Below are 17,949 nucleotides of genomic sequence, written 5' to 3' on the forward strand. Positions count from 1 at the left end.
AAGAAAAGGATAAAGTCATAAATTTATGAGGCTGGTTCTTTCTGCAGAAAAGCTACATATTGTTTTGATACTTATGACAATGTGATACTTAATATTCTAGCACATCAGCATGTCTTTGTTTATGAAACCATACTGAAGTACAATTTCACGAAATGCCCCGCATCTGTCATTTTAACAACTGTCCTCCTTTAAAACAACTGGTTACAATATTATGACTTGTCTTTTTTTTCCCTCTGTGGCCCTAATATTCTATCATTTTATATATAGTCTATGGGAAACTGTACATTATCTAATGATAGCAACATCTAAAAATAATTTTTTATCCAAAATCATTGAAATTAATGATCACAAACGTTTAATGACAGTGGGTCTAGTTATATGTGATAACAATGTATAGTGAGCAGTGAAATAACTATTGGTTTCCATTTGTGGTGACTGCTGACTGACATTAGGGATGAGATTAAATAGATCCTGGAATTTAGCCTGGTCTGGAGCAGGCTAGCTCCACAGAATAAATCTCCATGGTAATTTATACCATAACATATCCTCCTGCCCCCTATCCATCTTTAGTGCAACCGGATTACGGATCAATTGAGCCAGGATCACCAAGATATCCTGGCTTAATCCCTTATCCTAGTTTTGTGCAACAGGCCCCAGTTTTCGGTTGAATTTGTGTCTCGGCCCTGGGGTACACGCCAGTGCCTAGGCTGCAAAAACTACTCCGAAAACACGCAAACCAATCACCTCACAGAACGCAGACACACCTCCTTGGCCCACTGACATAAATAATTCCTTCAGTTTCCCATATGTTTACTTATGGAGACAATTTGTTTTCAGCACTTATTTCCATGACTGATCAACACTCATGGCTTTCTCTTGTTCCTCTTCAGAAGACACATGGTGAGAAATATCGAAACGCAGTAAAATCACAGCATCGAATTGCAATACATATAGAATCGTGAGAATCGCTACATATATACATTGCGTCTGATCGTGATATCGTATCTTGAGGTTCCTGGCATCCAGCCCAAGTTAGCCCAGTTATATTTCACTTCCTGATTAAAAATAAAAGGCCGACCTTGTCCTCTGTACGGATTTTTCCACCAGTAATTCTTAGAGTAATCTACATCCCAAAGAATACAAAGGCTTCATTGTCCTTCTTGACTCTGGTTCCAAGCATTTAGTGTCTGATTGGCAATAGAAACACTTTCTGAAGCAGGCCATTTATCACCAGCAGCCAAATCCTGTTCAGTTCGTTAATACAATTCCAAACCAGTAGGTTGGCTAGCTGTTCAAAATGAGTCATCTTTTGAGCTGCATCTCTTCTAATTACTTTGGTGTTCACCGCTCTGTTACATTGTACTGTATTTATCTGGCTGGTTTTTAAATGTATGAATGGATTTCATAGTAGCTCAACCCAGAGTCTGTCTAATCTCGAAGGAGATTGGGTATCAATGTTGTGCTATAGCCTGGGCACCATTCTGTTTCTGTCTGTTCCGGTTTATCGCCATCTTGACAAAGGCAACAGTCGTGCAATCTAACTGGTCGTGAGTACAATAACTACAAACAGTATATTTATGAAGATATATTTATTGCGAGCTTGATATGCCTTCACATTACAAGCGTGAGAGAGAAACTTTCCTCGTGAACCCCCCGAATTCCCACAGGCCTTCATTAACATATGGCCAATCGAGATGCAATATGCAAATAACGTCACAGCAACAACATACAATTGTTGAACGCATAAACAGTCAAACTTGATTTGTGGTTTTATTCGTTTGTTTTATGTCTTTCTCTTGTGCCTCCCTAAAGAGTTTGGCAAACCTATGCCTTAACAGGAGTGGCTGCTACTGTGTGTGTGTGGTTGGCTGTATGTGGCTCACATGGCTTGACGGCTTTAGGACACGTGTCTACCCTGAAGGAAGACTCCAAAGCAAAAGGTTAGCTGTTCAAAATGAACAAAATGTTAGCTGTTCATTCTTTGTTTTCTTCTGATGCTTCCGGAGCACTGGAATATGTCCTCAGACAAAGAGATCATCAACCCCATATACTTATTTATATAATCCCATATAGTAATTTAATCAGTTCTCTGTAAGTGTGATCAACCTGTCCAGGTCATCAGTCTAACTACTCCCCTGTGACACCAAATAAAACTGACATTAATGTCTTGACTCTGTCATTTCCAGGAACCTCCAGTAGGACTACCTAAGCACATTTTACGGATCATGAGGTAGTACATTACTACAGATACACTGTACTAACCAGGGACCATGAATAACTTCGATACTCAAGTTACTCTTGTGATGTGTCCAAACTGTCTGCCACTAATTGACTACACTCTGCAGCTGCTGTCCACTCATACTGTCAAGAATGTTTTTTCAAACTTCTATTTTTAACTCGCACTGTTAGATTGCTGGGGTTTGCATTATGGCTGCACCACGGCAGCCTCAATCCACCACATCCATGGATGTATTCACAATTAGGTATACCAGGGGTGGAAAATAATTTAGAGTTGAGGGCCACATCAGGATTTCTAAATTCAGTGGAGGGCTGACCAATTTGTTAGTCAAAACCAATTTGTGGGCCAGAAAAGGGGCAGTTATTTGAAAACGTAAAGGTCCATTATAACTTTCCATCTAGTTTAAGATGTTCAACAGTAGCATGGAGTGTTTAATTTACCCAAAATCCCCCCCAACACAGACGCAATAAGAAACAGCCATATGTTAACCACCCTGGAGGTACAGTGACTTCAGAAAGTATTTATACTCCTAAACTTCTTCCACATTTTGTTGTGTTACAACCTGAATTCAAAGTTGATTGAATTCTTCAAGGTCTGTCAAGTTGGTTGTTGATTATTGCTAAACAGCCATATTCAAGTCTTGCCATAGATTTTCAAGCAGATTTAAGTCCAATATGTAACTAGGCCACTCAGGAACATTCATTGTTGTCTTGGTAACCAACTCCAGTGTATATTTGGCCTTGTGTTTTAGGTTATTGTCGTACTGAAATATTAATTTGTCTCCAGTGTCTGTTGGAAAGCAGACTGAACCAGGTTTTCCTCTAGGATTTTGCCTGTGCTTAGCTCTATAGCATTTATTTTTATCCTAAAATACTGCCCAGTCCTTGCCGTTGACAAGCATACCCATAACATGATTCAGCCACCACCATGCTTGAAAATATGAAGAGTGGTACTCAGTAATGAATTGTGTTGGATTTTCCCCAAACATAATGCTTTGTAAAGTTAATTTCTTTGCCACATTTTTTGCAGATTTACGTTAGTGCCTTATTGCAAAATGATGTTAAAGGCCTCCCGGGTGGTGCAGTGGTCTAGGGCCACCAGAGACACTGGGTTCACGCCCGGGTTAGGGAGGGTTTGGCCAGTAGGGAAATCCTTGTCTCATCGTGCACTAGCTAGCGTGCCGGGCGCAGTACACGCTAACCAAGTCGCTGTGTTAAGAAGCAGTGTGGCTTGGTTGGGTTGTGTATTGGAGGACGCATGGCTTTTCGACCTTCGTCTCTCCCGAGCCTGTACGGGAGTTGTAGCGATGAGACAAGATAGTAACTACTAACAATTGGATACCACGAAAAGGGGGTTAATTTGAATTTGTTTTATTATTTTACCCCCTTTTCGTGGTATCCAATTGTTAGTAGTTACTATCTTGTCTCATCGCTACAACTCCCGTACGGGCTCGGGAGAGACGACGGTCGAAAAGCGAAATCTAAAAATATATAATTCCACTTTGAAATGATGGGTTATTGTTTGGTAACACAACAAAATGTGTAAAAAGTCAAGGGTTGTGAATACTTTCTGAAGGTACTGTATACAGTACTTCACACAATTAGTCACAAAAAATACCTATGTGATCGACAAATATGAATGGAGGAGGTAGGGGCAGTGGTTTAATCAAGCCTGAGCCACCTTTGTCGCAGCACAGTTCCACTGCTGTTGACCCTCTCTTGAAGGAGTGTAGTGTTATAAAAAAAGGTTACTCGTCCAACGCTCTAACCACTAGGCCCTGTTGCCCCATATGTTTAATGCCATTCCAGCCATTACAATGAGCCAGTCCTCCTAAAGCTCTTCCCACCAGCTTCCTCCATACGGATGACACTAATCTTATCTGTCTGTCTTTTTCATTACCACTCAAAGCCCATAGGTCTGTGGCTCCAGGGCAACTTCTCTAGCTACAAAAATACAATTTATAGGGTTATGCAATGCAGTTACGTGAAACATAATTGTTATGCTTTTGTAAATTATAATATAAGGAACTTTCTGATCTCATCCAGTATCTCAATTTAATGGAGTTACTGGTTTTATTTGTACAATTCCGTCATTGCTGGAGGAATATTGTTGTCTAGTCAGTCATGCAGTCTTAACATGTGAACCTTTTATAACACAGGAGTCCGTGGGGGGGTGGCATGAGTCCAAAGGGGGGTGACCTTGTTCCACCAATGACATCACAGAGACCACTCCTCCTGAAAAGGGGTTTTATGTAACAGCAACAAAGACTGGCCAGGCATGTGGCCCTGGGATAAAGTTTACATATTTTCATGCATTGCTGAAAACAATTAATTGCCCACAAATGGTGGGAATCAGAAGTTTGTCTGTCTTTCTATTCTTCTTTGGATGGGATTGTTGAGTCCCTTAGGAACAAGTTGTACCACAGCTCAAGGAAAAAAACATTATTTAGTTAGTTATTTAATCTAATCTCTAACAAAGTGTCAAACCTTGCACAGAGTTGTATAGAGGACTCTAGTGCCCCAAAAAACATTTTAGTATGGGCAGCACCACTGAGGACCATTTTAAAGTAGTCAACTGGGTAGGACTTCCTATGGGTTAGGGAAGGATCACATAATTCCATCCAGGTCATCGGGAGGGATCAGCCAATTAATTACACTTGTGAGAAAACATTCCATAAATGCAGGTGGCAGTACATTTCCAACCTTGGCTTTACACCTGTTCAAACAACACACTCCAAGTGGCAGTATGCACCCTTTTAGTTTGCTTACCAATTTATAGAAGTAGTAGATTAAAATTGGCTACTTGGAAATGGCCTCAATGGCGCTGTCGTGCGATCACAGCCGCCATAATGGGAAAGATACAATGTTGCGATCTCTATACAACTCTATGACCTTGCATTAGTGAACTAGTGTTAGTAGGCCTGTGGTATGAATGGAGGTTAGCCATGTGACTTCTTAGGGTTGCAGGATACTGTCACTCTGGTTCAAAGCCTGACTCTGGTTACACAACTTAACCATGCTAGTCAGTTTTCCAAAATAAGGAACATTGCAGTGCAATACTTATAATTATTTGATGGGTATGAAAGTGTTGGTCACTTAACTCAAATGCATTTGTGTTAACCTAGTCTAAACATGTTCACACTGGCCATTATTGAAAGAGAAATTGTAACCAATAGGGGAATGGTGTAAGAGCATCAAGGAGAATATATGGAAAAATACAAGTTGGATCAATTTTGTTGTATTGAACATCAAACTGGAACATTTCAGTGCCCTGTCTAAGTCAAAATGATAGATGCTTCCCCCTAGTGACAAATAGTAACATTACATTGCCCCTAGAGGAGTTATTTCCCCATTATACAGGCCTGTACTTTCTGCTCACTCCACAACATTCGCTAGTCTAATCTGGCCATATAATTTAGGATTGCATGAAGCACATCATATGGAATTGAAACCATGACAATGACCTTATCCTCCATACTAATGGTACAGCCTTCGCCATACATCACCCAGGCCGTAAATTAAAACATTGACATGGAAAAGGTTTTTTTGTGTTCGAGAAAGAGAAACGTACAGTCTCGTTCACCTTTAACAAAACTGTGTACTCACACACTAGATCTGCATACAGTGAACATCCAACCACTTTTAAGAAATAAATATACAATAAACACCTTTGGAAAATAAATATTTAATATCTGTAATTACTGAAACAATAAGGATCTTTCCAGAAAATGACAGTATAAAAAAATAACTCTTAGAACATATAGGACAATCACAAAATAAATTAGAGAAGTCATGACCACAGCACATTTTTTAAACAAACAAGAATCAGCTACGACCAAATTGATTTTCTCTCCTGCCTTAGTCATATTGAGCCACAGTGACCTCATGTAACCCTGCAGACAGCAAATCAACATGGTAACTTTTTCATGAAAACAAAAAAACATAACTGCAATGACATCCCAGTCACATCACTTTGCCAAATAAAATGTAAACACAAGAGGTTGGTGGCACCTTAATTGGGGAGGAAGAGCTTGTGGTAATGGGTGGAATGATATCAAATACATCAATCACATGGTTTCCATCTGTTTGATGCCATTTCATTTGCTCCATTCCAGCCATTAAAATGAGCCGTCCTCCCCTCAGCAGCCTCCAATGGATTTAAACCACATCCATATAAACAAAAAGTACACATTTTGTAAACACAGCACACTTTCTATGGGGAAGAGGATGTCACTGTGTGGTGAAAAAGAAATTCACAGGGGTGGCGTCCCAGTTTCTGGGGATTAGGGCCTCATTTATCAACGTGGATACATTTCAAACTAAATGTTGGCGTACGTGGAGCATCTAGGATTTGAATGCAAACAAATTATTGGTATTTATCAAACATTTTGCACATATGCAAGCTTAATTGGTAAATCAGAGCTAAACCATATGTGTGTGAGAACGAGGGCTTACACCTCCGCTGGGAAAATGCCCTCCATTCACCTTTTATGGTAACAACAACGCCTTCATTTGCTGTATTATTTGGAGATGTTGGAACTGGGCTGTGATAGTTGCTAAAGGAAAGCGCAATGGCAAATGTGATCACATTTCTGTAGAGTTGTGGGCAGAATGTTTTAATCTTTTGCCGTTACTTTTTTAAAACAAAGAATGCATTACGTCTACAGTGAGAAAAGGCCACGCATTCTGCAAGATTGATTTTCTATTGAACAATTTCGAAGTAAATGCTGCCTACAGTCCACATGTCTATGCAAAATATTAATTGTTGTGAAATATTTTATCAATACATGATTGTTAGTCTATCTCCATGGTATAGGCGTTGAGATGAACCATGTTGCGCTCCTTTCACACAGCAATACTATAGCCTAACCATACTGTCATAGGCTACCAGTCTATTTACTTTCTAGCATGGTTGGCCATTGAATGAGGGATGGATAAATGGTAGCATAATATTTTATGTAGCGGCATGTCAGAAAAGGAGAGATATGCCCTGCAATAAGATTATGATGTAGGCTTATATAAAGTAAAAAATATATTGGGTGACATGCTGCTATGCAATCTTTTTACCAATGACAAATGCATCTGTTTTATAATTAGGCCTATAGGTTTTAATGATATTAGCCTACCATTATAATTCCTGTGCATCAAACACCTCAATTTCCCACAAAATAACAATATTTGCTTGCAATACAGTTGATCAGACAACAACTAGAAGTTGTGGGTACACATGGTCTGAGATTTGCGTGGGAATAGTTCAAAATGTATAAATACCAACCCTTGCGGGAAAACTGCCGCATGCAAGGCTTGTGTGCACGCACCCTTGAAACTGCCGCACACAGCGGTCTAAGGCACTGCATCTCAGTGCTAGAGGTGTCACTACAGTCCCTGGTTCAATCCTGGGCTGTATCACAACTGGCTGTGATCTGGAGTCCCATTGGGCAGTAACTGACTTGCCTAGTTGTAATAAAGGTTCATTTTAAAAAAGTGGCCTCTGGTGGGTGTGGGGGTTAATATGGCCAAAATATCACAGTATTAAAACAAAAAGTATAATAAAAGCTCAATGTTATTTATGAGTAGTGTATGACTCTAGGGTGAAAAGACATACATTATAAGTGATTTCAATGGGTCTTTCTCCATTCAGATTGTTTTACACTGTTCAATTCAACTTCAACCCCCCCCCCCTCCAAAATGTGCATTTTAATACATTTGTTGCACTCATTTGAGATCATTTCCACGTAAGTCTGCACAATATGGGCAAACAATCTGTGCCTTATTTTTAACCAAATGTTGCAATTTGACTTACGATTTAGAGAAAAACACTTGGGTGAACTGTTGGAATTGTGGAAATAGAATGATTATTCTAATTCTATAGTTAGAATAATAGTTGGCACTTTGAATACAGTGTTTGACATGACAATGAATGAAAATGCCAGGGAGGAGTTATTGCGACAGGGTAGGAACTAGGAACAAAAGTGTTAAGTGTTTCTAGGGGACTGTTCAATCTGTGGCTACATTGAATGTTCTCTTACCTTCTTCATGTAGCTAACATTCTTGCTTCCTCTTTGATTTAGAAGATACTGTTGCACAAACATGCTGTTTTAGGTCTACACTATCACTGGTATTATCAGGCTGTATAGCTAATTACGTTTGCTCTGATTCAGTACATTTATTAGCTAGCTAGCAATTAGCATTAGTAACTAACAGGATTTAGGCCCAACTTGCTAAGACAAGCCGAACTAGAGGTTTACAGATGTAAGAAACAGAAACTAATAGTGTAATTATAGAATGCTTGTAGATTTATATTAAGAAGCTAAATGAAAACAGCATTGTTGTCATCAACATTGTTGTATGTGCTGCATTGACCATGCAGAAGGTAAAGTAAAACCCCAAACCAGTCCGTGTGTCAATACCGGTATATTGTAAAATATGGTATACTGCCCAGCCTTACCCTGGTGTGGCTCAGATAGGGGCCCATGTTCTCAGCTCTGTCCTTTGGAGCAGGTTGACAGCCAATGGCCCATTCAACCACAAGACAAAGGCAGTTTCACAGAGCCCCTTACAGACATGACCCAGGGTCAGAGATGCCAGCCCAATACAAGAGATGTGAGGACGGCTCCATTTTTACCCTTCTGTAAGTCAGTCTTTTCCCCATGGCTGTACACTAGCACAGAGGGGACGGCGTGGCTGTGTGACATCATTCAGATCCTGGTTAACAGTCTCTCAGAATGTGGGTCCATAGTAGTCCTCTGCTACTAGCATTCCTTACATACAGGAAGAGTGTTGGCTGGAGGGTAAACAGAGGCCTCTGACTCCTCACCCCTCTCATCACTGTTAACTTAATTCACTTCCTTCAGCGTTTGTCCAGACGTTTATCCATTTCCTTTCGAATCCGGGCCTGCAGTGCCACCCTCATGGCTGAGTCCAGAAGATTCTTCTCTGCTACACGCTCCACCACCCTCTCTGGCTTGTCCTCCTAAGAGACAGGAAACAGGTCACGAGGGCACAGGATGCGCACCATCATAAAAATATAGACAGTAGACAGACAGACCTTGTGTACAATGAAGGAGGTGACACAGCCAGAGTCAGCCTGGTAGTCCAGCCAGAAGAGTTCAGTTCCATGGGTCTCTGGCTCTGTACTCGACCCACTCTCATTCCACTCTTCAGTCTCTGCACCCACTCCTGGCTCAGATCCATCTGGAGACACATACATACACATCACCACTAAACTGTGTCTTCCAAGTTGACAGAAGTTCATACTAGTAGCAGTGGTTTCTTACTTCCACGTCGAGGATGGTACACTTGGATATCTGGCCGGCGGGGGCGTCGGGGGGTAGTGGTGAGCCTGGCCCTCTGACGCTCATTGGCCTGCTTTACCTGCTTATCATAGTCATCTCTGCAAGACAAAGTGATAAGTCAGTGTCTGAATCTTTCAGTAAGAGAAACATTATTTATATAAATTAGAGAGTAACAAGGCAATTTAATTAAAATCATTGGAATGATTGTGAGTGTACAACTTCTAACAATATCCATGATGGGTGTAGTTGTACACCGCAGAGAGCAATATCTGTTCATGGTATTTATACTCTGAAGAGGGGCAGTTCTCTGTTAGACGTTGTGCGCATGCCCAGTAGAGGTTGGAGTGAGTAGGCGTACTAGCGATGAATTTCAACATGATCAAGAAAACCCTCGAAACTAAACAACTGCACGCTCTCATAATTGATTACATTGACAAAATATACACCTCGCACGGCATGTTAGCTCAGATTAGTGATTCACCTGGCAATCTGGTTCCTTCGAATGTGGTGTAAGAAACCATGGCTCATGTCCAAACGACCCGTACGTTTATATTTGAGCTCTTGTTCTTCATCATCCCGCAAAATCTCCATCGTGAGAGATGATGGACAATGTATTTAGTATTTAAGATGGAACATTAGTCCTTCTTTATATGCACAACACCACAAGCTGCATCATAACGTTAATCAATCTTTCAAAGGGATTTACTACTAGTTATCACATCCACTAAGTTAAAATGGGCTATTGTAAAAACTAAGCAAAACAAAAAAATAACGTGCTTTTGATCTTAATTTAATGTTATGGTTAGCCATTGGTTTATCATTGTGTTTAAGGTAAGGTTTCAAAATCATATTTTAAGAAGATAAAAATTATAAATAGGCGGGGTGTATGACTTTGTGACTGTGGTAACTAGTGACAACCATTCCAAAGTGGGCTGGGCTGCTGTCTAACTGGAATTGCACACGGAGTTACGAGCTTGTCCATCATTTATTTTTCGGATCAAGCTTCTACCCTTGCAAATGATTTTTTTCTCTCACATTTTTAATCCTCATGAAGTATATTATTTAAAGTTGTTTGAAAGCTGCGTTGCTCTTTGGAGGCCCAAATAAAAATGTCTAACACTATTCAATCTCCGCCGTTCTGTTTTTGCCAGAGTCAACTTGAAAATATGGGGTTAAACTCTGGTTGGCCATTTTGATATTGAAACCGGGAGTTTTGGAGGTGTGCAGCTAGTAAAATCAACTCAACCCTGACTTTAGTTATTATTATCAGCTCTGTTTTTTCATACGCAACAAAGATTAACACGATGGTCTCTGTAAAACGGGAGAGAGAACTTGACTTTGAAGACGATGAAGGTAGTTAACAATTTCAAACCGTGTATAACCTAACTCAAACTCGTAACAAGCTGGTGTTTATTTCCAAACGTATATTTTAATGTGTGCTTGCCCAGTTAGCTAGTTAACACAAATAACATTGTTGGTAGGTAGCTAGTTCTAGCTGACTAATGTATTGTTAACTAGCTAAGATCCCAGCATCAAAAGTGTCCCTCTAGATTTGCCAGAAGATACCGACCCTACGCTTGTTTACACTGAGCTGCACGGGAACGCAATACATTAAGACAATTCTTCTTTAATCAATCGAATCAGCAGATGTCAAAATGCTATACAGAAACTCAGCCTAAAACCCCAAACAATACAGATTTTTTTTAAACCTTTATTTAACTAAATTCTTATTTTCAATTACGACCTAGGTACAGGGGCAGAAGAGCTCGGGGATATGAACTTCCAACCTTTCGGTTACTAGTCCAACCACTAGGCTACCCTGCCGCCCCGGGTATACATTTTGAAGCATGGTGGCTAGGAAAAACTCATTAGAAAGGCGTGAACCTAGGAAGAAACCTAGAGGTGGCCAATCCTCTTCTGGCTGGGCCGGGTGGAGATTATAAGAGTACATGGCCATTTAAAGGATATTGAAATGTTCATAGATGACCAGCAGGGTCAAATAATAATCACAGTGGTTGAGGGAGGTGCAAAAGGTCAGTACCCCAGGAGTAAATGTCAGTTTGCTTTTCACAGCCGAGCAACCAGAGCTCAAGACAGCAGGTGTGGTAGAGAGAGTTGAAAACAGCAGGTCCAGAACAAGCTAGCACATCTGGTGAACAGGTCAGTTGAAACTGGAGCAGCAGCACGACCAGGTGGACTGGGGACAGCCAGGAGTTATCGGGCCAGGTAGTCCTGAGGCATGATCTTAGGGCTCAGGTCCTCCGGGAGGGAGAGAGAGAGCATACTTAAATTCACACAGGACACCAGGTAAGACAGGAACTATTGCAGCATAGATACTGGAGACAGGGATGTGTTGGGGGACGCTGTGGCCCCATCTGATGATGCCCCCAGACAGGGCCAACCAGGCAGGATATTACGCCACCCACTTTGCAAAAGCACAGCCACCAAACCACTAGAGGGTTATCAACTTACCACCAACCTACTACACTGAGACAAGGCTGAGTATAGCCCACGAAGATCTACTCCACCGCACTACCCCGAGGTACTACGCCGACGGGAAGATCATGTCTGTGACTCAGCCCACTTTTATGGTATATTGCCGATCGCACAATTTAATGTGCATCCCGCCACCTACTGTGCAGGGTGAAAACAGGATTCCCCAAAAAACGTAACAAAAAATAAACTAAACAAACCAACTTTTCTGTTAAAAAAAATAAAACAGATCTGATTCACAGGCTCAAGGGGAACCTGGGAGGGCGGGTCTTCCGGAGCCAGTACCCCTTGCAGTCTTCAGATGTAAGATCATTAAGTCCCAGAAAAGTTTCAGCCACAGCCACAATAATGTCCAGACTTCTTTGAGACTTGTGCCGTACAGTTTACAACTGTGGCAATGAACACCACAAAATCCACCTTTATCTTTTGACTGGCAGCAAACATTTACTACAGGCTGTGGTGCATCCACTACCATATCTTCACTAGCGTCACTTGTTTTCTCAATTATTTTAATCGCCTCCGCTCTAACTTTTGCCACCTCAATCTCCTTCACCTTTACAGGGCACTCCAGGAACCCGGGATCATAATCCCCATCACAATTGCAACACCGTTGTCCTTCTACACACCGTTCTTCAGTATACTCTGTCAGGACTGACAGACTTTCATATTTGTCTCCATTCACCCAGCGTGTCAGCGCCGGGCACCAATCACACCAGGAATTAACTTCAGATATTCAGGCTGAACATCTCGGTCGTCATTCCTGAGATGACTCCTTTGACGGGTGCTCTACTCCGAACTTCAAAACATCTGTTGTCCAGATTCTTTTGAGGCTCAGTGCAATCTTCCTCTGTTCTTCAGAAATACAATTCATCAACATAAGATCACTTGGTCACTCTGATAGACTCCACTTTTCCCAGAGCATATTTCACAATTTTCAACTCCTCAAACGGGTCTCCCACATATGTATCCTTAATCAACAAACGCATCCCAACAAGAAGCGATTCATTATCATACATACACATGTACTCCAATTTCCTTTTTGTTCCAGTTTTCACTACTACTGTTGGCCATTCATAACATTCGTCTTCACCCACTTTGCTCGACGCGCAGCTTGATTTGAACAAGGCATCCACTTCTGCCATCTTTCTTCCAACAGGAGTTGAAGTATCAACTGTGTTCCTGTCATGACATTGCACATGTAAAAAAAACTACATTAAGACACATTGGAGCCTGTGTGAGAAATGGGGTCAGAAAAAATGATGTATATAAACCCTGGATTGCTGACGCTATGTATTGGCTTTGAGAGGCTTTTGTCACCGGTCGGCCATATTGGAACTCCCCAGTAGGAGCAATCCCCAATAGGAATGAATGCAATTCTACATTACTTTAGTTAAATGTTTCAAGGACAAAATGACATGTATTTGTTTTGTTGTAGTGGGGACAGTAACATAAATACTTTAAGGAAAATGTGTTTTATATCATTTTAGTTTTTATGTTAAGCTCACATCGCAGTGCTAGCTGTGCCACTAGAGATTCTGGGTTTGGGTCCAGGCTTTGTCACAGCCGGCCGTGACCGGGAAACCCATGGGGCGGCGTACAAATGGCACAGCATTGTCCGGGTTAGGGGATGGTTTGGCCGACAGGGATTTCCTTGTCCCATCGCGCACTGGTGACTCCTGTGGCGGGCCGAGGTCACGCTAAGGTCACGCTAAGGTCACCGCTAAGGTCACCGGGTGTACGGTGTTTCCTCCAACACATTGGTGCGGCTGGCTTCCAGGTTAAGTGGGCATTGTGTCAAGAAGCAGTGCGGCTTGGTTAGGTTGTGTTTCGGAGGACGCACCCCCCCCCTAGTGTGTTCGGTGGGGTGCATACGTATGTGTAGGTGGCTTGACAGAAATGGTAGCAGAAGGTGAATGTTGAATTTTGAGTGCATACATATCCAGATGATGCTGCATACTATTTTGCGCAATGACGCTGTCAGTGTGTTCGAAGCTTTAATGTCACCATGACTGTGTTCCGAACTCAGCGCAGTCCAAGCGTAATGGTATAGTAAATATCTTCTGGCAACTTCTAGTTAAGTTAGTGTTAGCCAGAGGCCTTTTGTAAACACAAATCTCTGGTGTAACGTAGCTAATCTTAGCTAGATACCCACGATTGTTGTCATTGCTAGGCATCACATTAGCGAGTTACACTGAATTGTTTGTTGACATGTTGTTTGTCTTTCACAGTGCCTGTGAAAGTAGGCCGTTCATCTGAGGATCGCAGAAGTCGCCACTGTCCCTACCTCGACACAATCAATAGGTAACGTTAAACGTCCACTGGTTTTAACACTGAATGTGTAATATTTGTCATTCACCTCTAACACCTTTGTCTTCAGGAGTGTGCTGGACTTTGATTTTGAGAAGCTGTGCTCCATCTCGCTCTCCCACATCAACGTCTATGCTTGTCTCATCTGTGGGAAATACTTCCAAGGTAAATCATCCAATACTTCAGATTAACGTTGTTACCTCCCTCCCTACCTGAAAAATGTTCAGAAATGATTTGACCTCAACCTAAACTGGTGTGTGTGTGTGTCTCTTCCAGGTAGAGGTCTGAAGTCCCATGCCTATACTCACAGTGTGCAGTTCACCCACCATGTGTTCCTCAATCTGCACACACTTAAGTTCTACTGTCTGCCAGATAACTACGAGATCATTGACTCATCGCTGGAAGACATCACGGTGGGTCCACAGACATGGGTTTGCACACATTAACCCTGTAATAAGACCATTTCAGAGGTGTCAGAGGCATTGATTCAAACATGCACTGATTAAATGGTGCTAAACCAATAGTTCTGAAATAAAGTTGAACAGTTTATGTTCAGCCATGGTTTGTGCAATAATGGAGGTGGTCATATATTTTTGTTCTTTGTGTTTAGTATGTACTGAAGCCCACATTCACCAGACAGCACATCTCTGGATTGGACAAGCAGGGCAAGCTGTATCGAGCCTATGATGGCACCACCTATCTGCCTGGCATAGTGGGGCTCAACAACATCAAGGCTAATGACTACGCTAATGTGGTGCTGCAGGTAAGACTGTTATCCACCACAGAGTATCCACTGGTGAATCAGACCTCTCACCATTCACATGCTGCTTAACCTTTTCCTGTGTGTTGATCATCCATGTGACTCAGTTGGTAGAGCATGGCGCTCGCAACACTAGGGTTGTGGGTTTGATTTCCACAGGGGACCGGTACGAAAATGTATGCACTCACTACTGTAAGTCGCTCTGGATAAGAGGGTCTGCTAAATTGTAAAATGATTATGGTGAACTATCTTTAACCCTTCAGGCCCTGTCCAATGTGCCCCCACTGCGGAACTACTTTCTGGAAGAGGAGAATTACTGCGGCATCCGTAGGCCACCTGGTGACATCATGTTCCTGCTGGTGCAGCGATTCGGTGAGCTGATGCGCAAGCTGTGGAACCCCCGGAACTTCAAGGCCCACGTGTCACCCCACGAGATGTTGCAGGCTGTAGTGCTGTGTAGCAAGAAGAACTTCCAGATCACCAAGCAAGGCAGGATTTTATTATATCACATTCAGTTAGGCTGAGAGTCTTGTTTCTCAAGAACAAAATGTTTTTAGTACAATAAAATGTATGTGTTGCAAATCTGCTGATTGGTCTCTGTCCTGCAGGGGATGCTGTGGACTTTCTGTCCTGGTTCATGAACGCTCTGCATGGTGCACTGGGAGGAACCAAGAAGAAACCTTGTGAGTGGGAGGTGGAGGGGACTGATGACTGGGGTCGAGGGAGTGATGTTGAGGAAGGATATGACTTAATCCTTTTTCATGGTCCTTATAAGTCAGTGTTGTCTGCCTTACTGTACAACCTGTGATATTAACAAAGATATCTCCCTCTTCTTTCCCATCTCTCACCTTTCGCCAATATAGCAAGCCTCACCAAAGTGTTCCAAGGTTCCATGCGTATATTCTCCAAGAAGCTTCCTCATCCAGATTTGGCGAGTGGCTTATTGTCAGACCTTTGTAAAAGGAAGACTGCATCATTGTATCAAAGTTTACATTTTTACTTGTGAATTCATGACTTCAATATGATTACAGATTTTAAAAGCTAAATTGTTAATTTTATACATGCCTTTCTCTCTCCAGCCACCAGAAGAGAAGGTGGCTCTGCTGTTGAAGGAGGAGTACCAGGAGGAGATGTCGGAGTCCACCTTCCTCTTCCTGACCCTTGACCTTCCCACAGCCCCACTGTACAAGGATGAAAAGGAGCAGCTCATCATCCCACAGGTCCCCCTCTTCAACATCCTGGCCAAGTTTAACGGCAACACAGAGAAGGTACTGCCCTCAAACTCCTACTTACATTAGCTCAAAGGATTAGCACTCATATCTTCAAGCCAACCATCTCTACCACCAAGTTAAATTAAAAGTAGCCTCAGAAGCCTAGGCTTCTCACGTTTTGTTTGAAAGCCTCAAACAAAACGCGAGGGGTGGGCTAGATGGAAACTAGTGATGCGTTGCCACTTATTAAACAAATATTTTGCATGGGTTGCTCTACCAACTAATGTTGTTTCTGAAAATGTTTCTGACTTGCATTAAGCTAGCTAGCATAGGATACAAAACTAATGCTGCATAGGTTATTAAAACAAAAGTGAGTGTTAACAGCCAGCGCTCCCATCCTAAGCAAAATCTTTCAAATGTCGAGTCAACGAGACAAGATTTGGAAGGATGGCCTGTGAGACTTCAGCTTCTGTTTGACATAATCTTAAGTGCTTTATCACCTTTTGATTTTCCTCACCTCTTCGCCCTTTCCTCTGGTCCCTTCACACTCCTGTTTTCTTTTAGGAGTATAAAACCTATAAAGAGAATTTCCTCAAAAGGTTCCAGTTGCTCAAGCTGCCTCCCTATCTCATCTTCTGCATCAAGAGGTTCACCAAGAACAACTTCTTTGTGGAGAAGAACCCCACCATCGTCAACTTTCCCATCACGTAAGAGACTGTTGCATACTTTCCCCATGTACTCAATGGTAATTTAGCATCATGCTCAGCCTGATGAGTTCATGTCTGTGTTTTTGACTCCTTGCATTTGCTCCTTGACCAGGAATGTAGACCTTCGTGAGTACCTGACAGAAGAGGCACAGGTCACAGAGAAGAACACCACCTATGACCTGGTGGCCAATGTGGTGCATGATGGGAAGCCCACTGAGGGGGCATACAGAATGCATGTCCTGCATCATGTAAGTGACAGCTGCGTTTTCAGGACTTTCTCCTAGTGTACTCTAGAGGTGCACATTTGCAGAGCTTTAGATGTGCAATATTTTATGAGCTTGTGTAATAAATACTCATCCTGTTCAGTTATTGGTGCTAATGTGTGCCTTCTTTTGGTCACTGAAGGGCACTGGGAAGTGGTACGAGCTCCAGGACTTGCAGGTGACGGATATCCTGCCCCAGATGATCACACTGTCGGAGGCCTACATTCAGGTAAGCTCTATTGTGTCACATTGACCACCGATTATACCATATGCTGTTCTCTAATTTACAGGTTTATGTCTAGATAAGTTACTGACTCCCTGTAACTGTCAGTTGTGTTGTGTGGTTCTCTTCGTTCCAGATTTGGAAAAGAAGAGAGAACGAAGATGACACAACTAACCACACAGGGGCATGAATAAGGCATTGAAAGATTAATTGTACAGGAGAGAGATGTCATATGCCGGCCAATGGTCAGACGAGCCCCAAAAAGCCACTAGAGTGGAACTGGACACTGTTCAAGATGACCTCAGGGTAAGCCCCCACCACATGAGGACCAGTACTTTTTATTGGTGGATTTTGGAGAGAGAAAAATGTCTTACTATTATTTTTTACTTTTAACTGTAAATGGTGGAATAAACCAGCTTTGAAATGTATGTTTCCAGTCATTCATTTCATTT

The 17,949-nt window shown here is 42.1% G+C and overlaps 2 protein-coding genes across 3 annotated transcripts; one reads left to right on the forward strand and one right to left on the reverse strand.

Moving 5' to 3' along the window:
* Positions 1-826: 826 nt before the first annotated feature.
* On the forward strand, positions 827-17,925 carry LOC118393249 (U4/U6.U5 tri-snRNP-associated protein 2-like). 2 transcript variants are annotated; one of them, XM_035785745.1, is made up of 13 exons: positions 827-900; positions 14,255-14,327; positions 14,404-14,498; positions 14,610-14,746; positions 14,944-15,096; positions 15,357-15,582; positions 15,702-15,776; positions 15,957-16,024; positions 16,173-16,361; positions 16,869-17,011; positions 17,124-17,259; positions 17,417-17,503; positions 17,634-17,925. In XM_035785745.1, exons 1-13 carry the CDS (start codon positions 849-851, stop codon positions 17,685-17,687), a joined length of 1,488 nt encoding a protein of 495 aa, XP_035641638.1. In that variant the 5' UTR covers positions 827-848; the 3' UTR covers positions 17,688-17,925. The 2 variants fall into 2 exon arrangements, with proteins under 2 accessions (XP_035641638.1, XP_035641639.1); XM_035785746.2 differs by lacking the exon at positions 827-900 and adding an exon at positions 10,714-10,886.
* Positions 7,765-10,229, reverse strand: LOC118393251 (UPF0561 protein C2orf68 homolog). The gene is made up of 4 exons (XM_035785749.2): positions 10,015-10,229; positions 9,516-9,631; positions 9,287-9,432; positions 7,765-9,211 (listed from the first exon to the last, which is right to left on the reverse strand). The coding sequence occupies exons 1-4, from the start codon at positions 10,122-10,124 to the stop codon at positions 9,089-9,091; spliced, it is 495 nt and encodes a 164-aa protein (XP_035641642.1). The 5' UTR covers positions 10,125-10,229; the 3' UTR covers positions 7,765-9,088.
* Positions 17,926-17,949: the final 24 nt, after the last annotated feature.

The sequence above is a fragment of the Oncorhynchus keta genome, chromosome 14 (assembly GCF_023373465.1).
Source record: "Oncorhynchus keta strain PuntledgeMale-10-30-2019 chromosome 14, Oket_V2, whole genome shotgun sequence".
NCBI lineage: Eukaryota > Metazoa > Chordata > Actinopteri > Salmoniformes > Salmonidae > Oncorhynchus > Oncorhynchus keta.

Coding starts and splice junctions, on each gene's coding strand:
- LOC118393249 (XM_035785745.1), top strand. CDS start 849: ATGACTGATCAACACTCATGGCTTTCTCTTGTTCCTCTTCAGAAGACA. Junction 16,025..16,172: donor AGCTTCCTCATCCAGATTTG/GCGAGTGGCTTA, acceptor TTCTCTCTCCAG/CCACCAGAAGAGAAGGTGGC. Junction 17,504..17,633: donor TGTCGGAGGCCTACATTCAG/GTAAGCTCTATT, acceptor TCTTCGTTCCAG/ATTTGGAAAAGAAGAGAGAA.
- LOC118393251 (XM_035785749.2), bottom strand. CDS start 10,124: ATGGAGATTTTGCGGGATGATGAAGAACAAGAGCTCAAATATAAACGT. Junction 9,632..10,014: donor CGAAGGAACCAGATTGCCAG/GTGAATCACTAA, acceptor TTTGTCTTGCAG/AGATGACTATGATAAGCAGG. Junction 9,433..9,515: donor GTACCATCCTCGACGTGGAA/GTAAGAAACCAC, acceptor ATGTGTCTCCAG/ATGGATCTGAGCCAGGAGTG.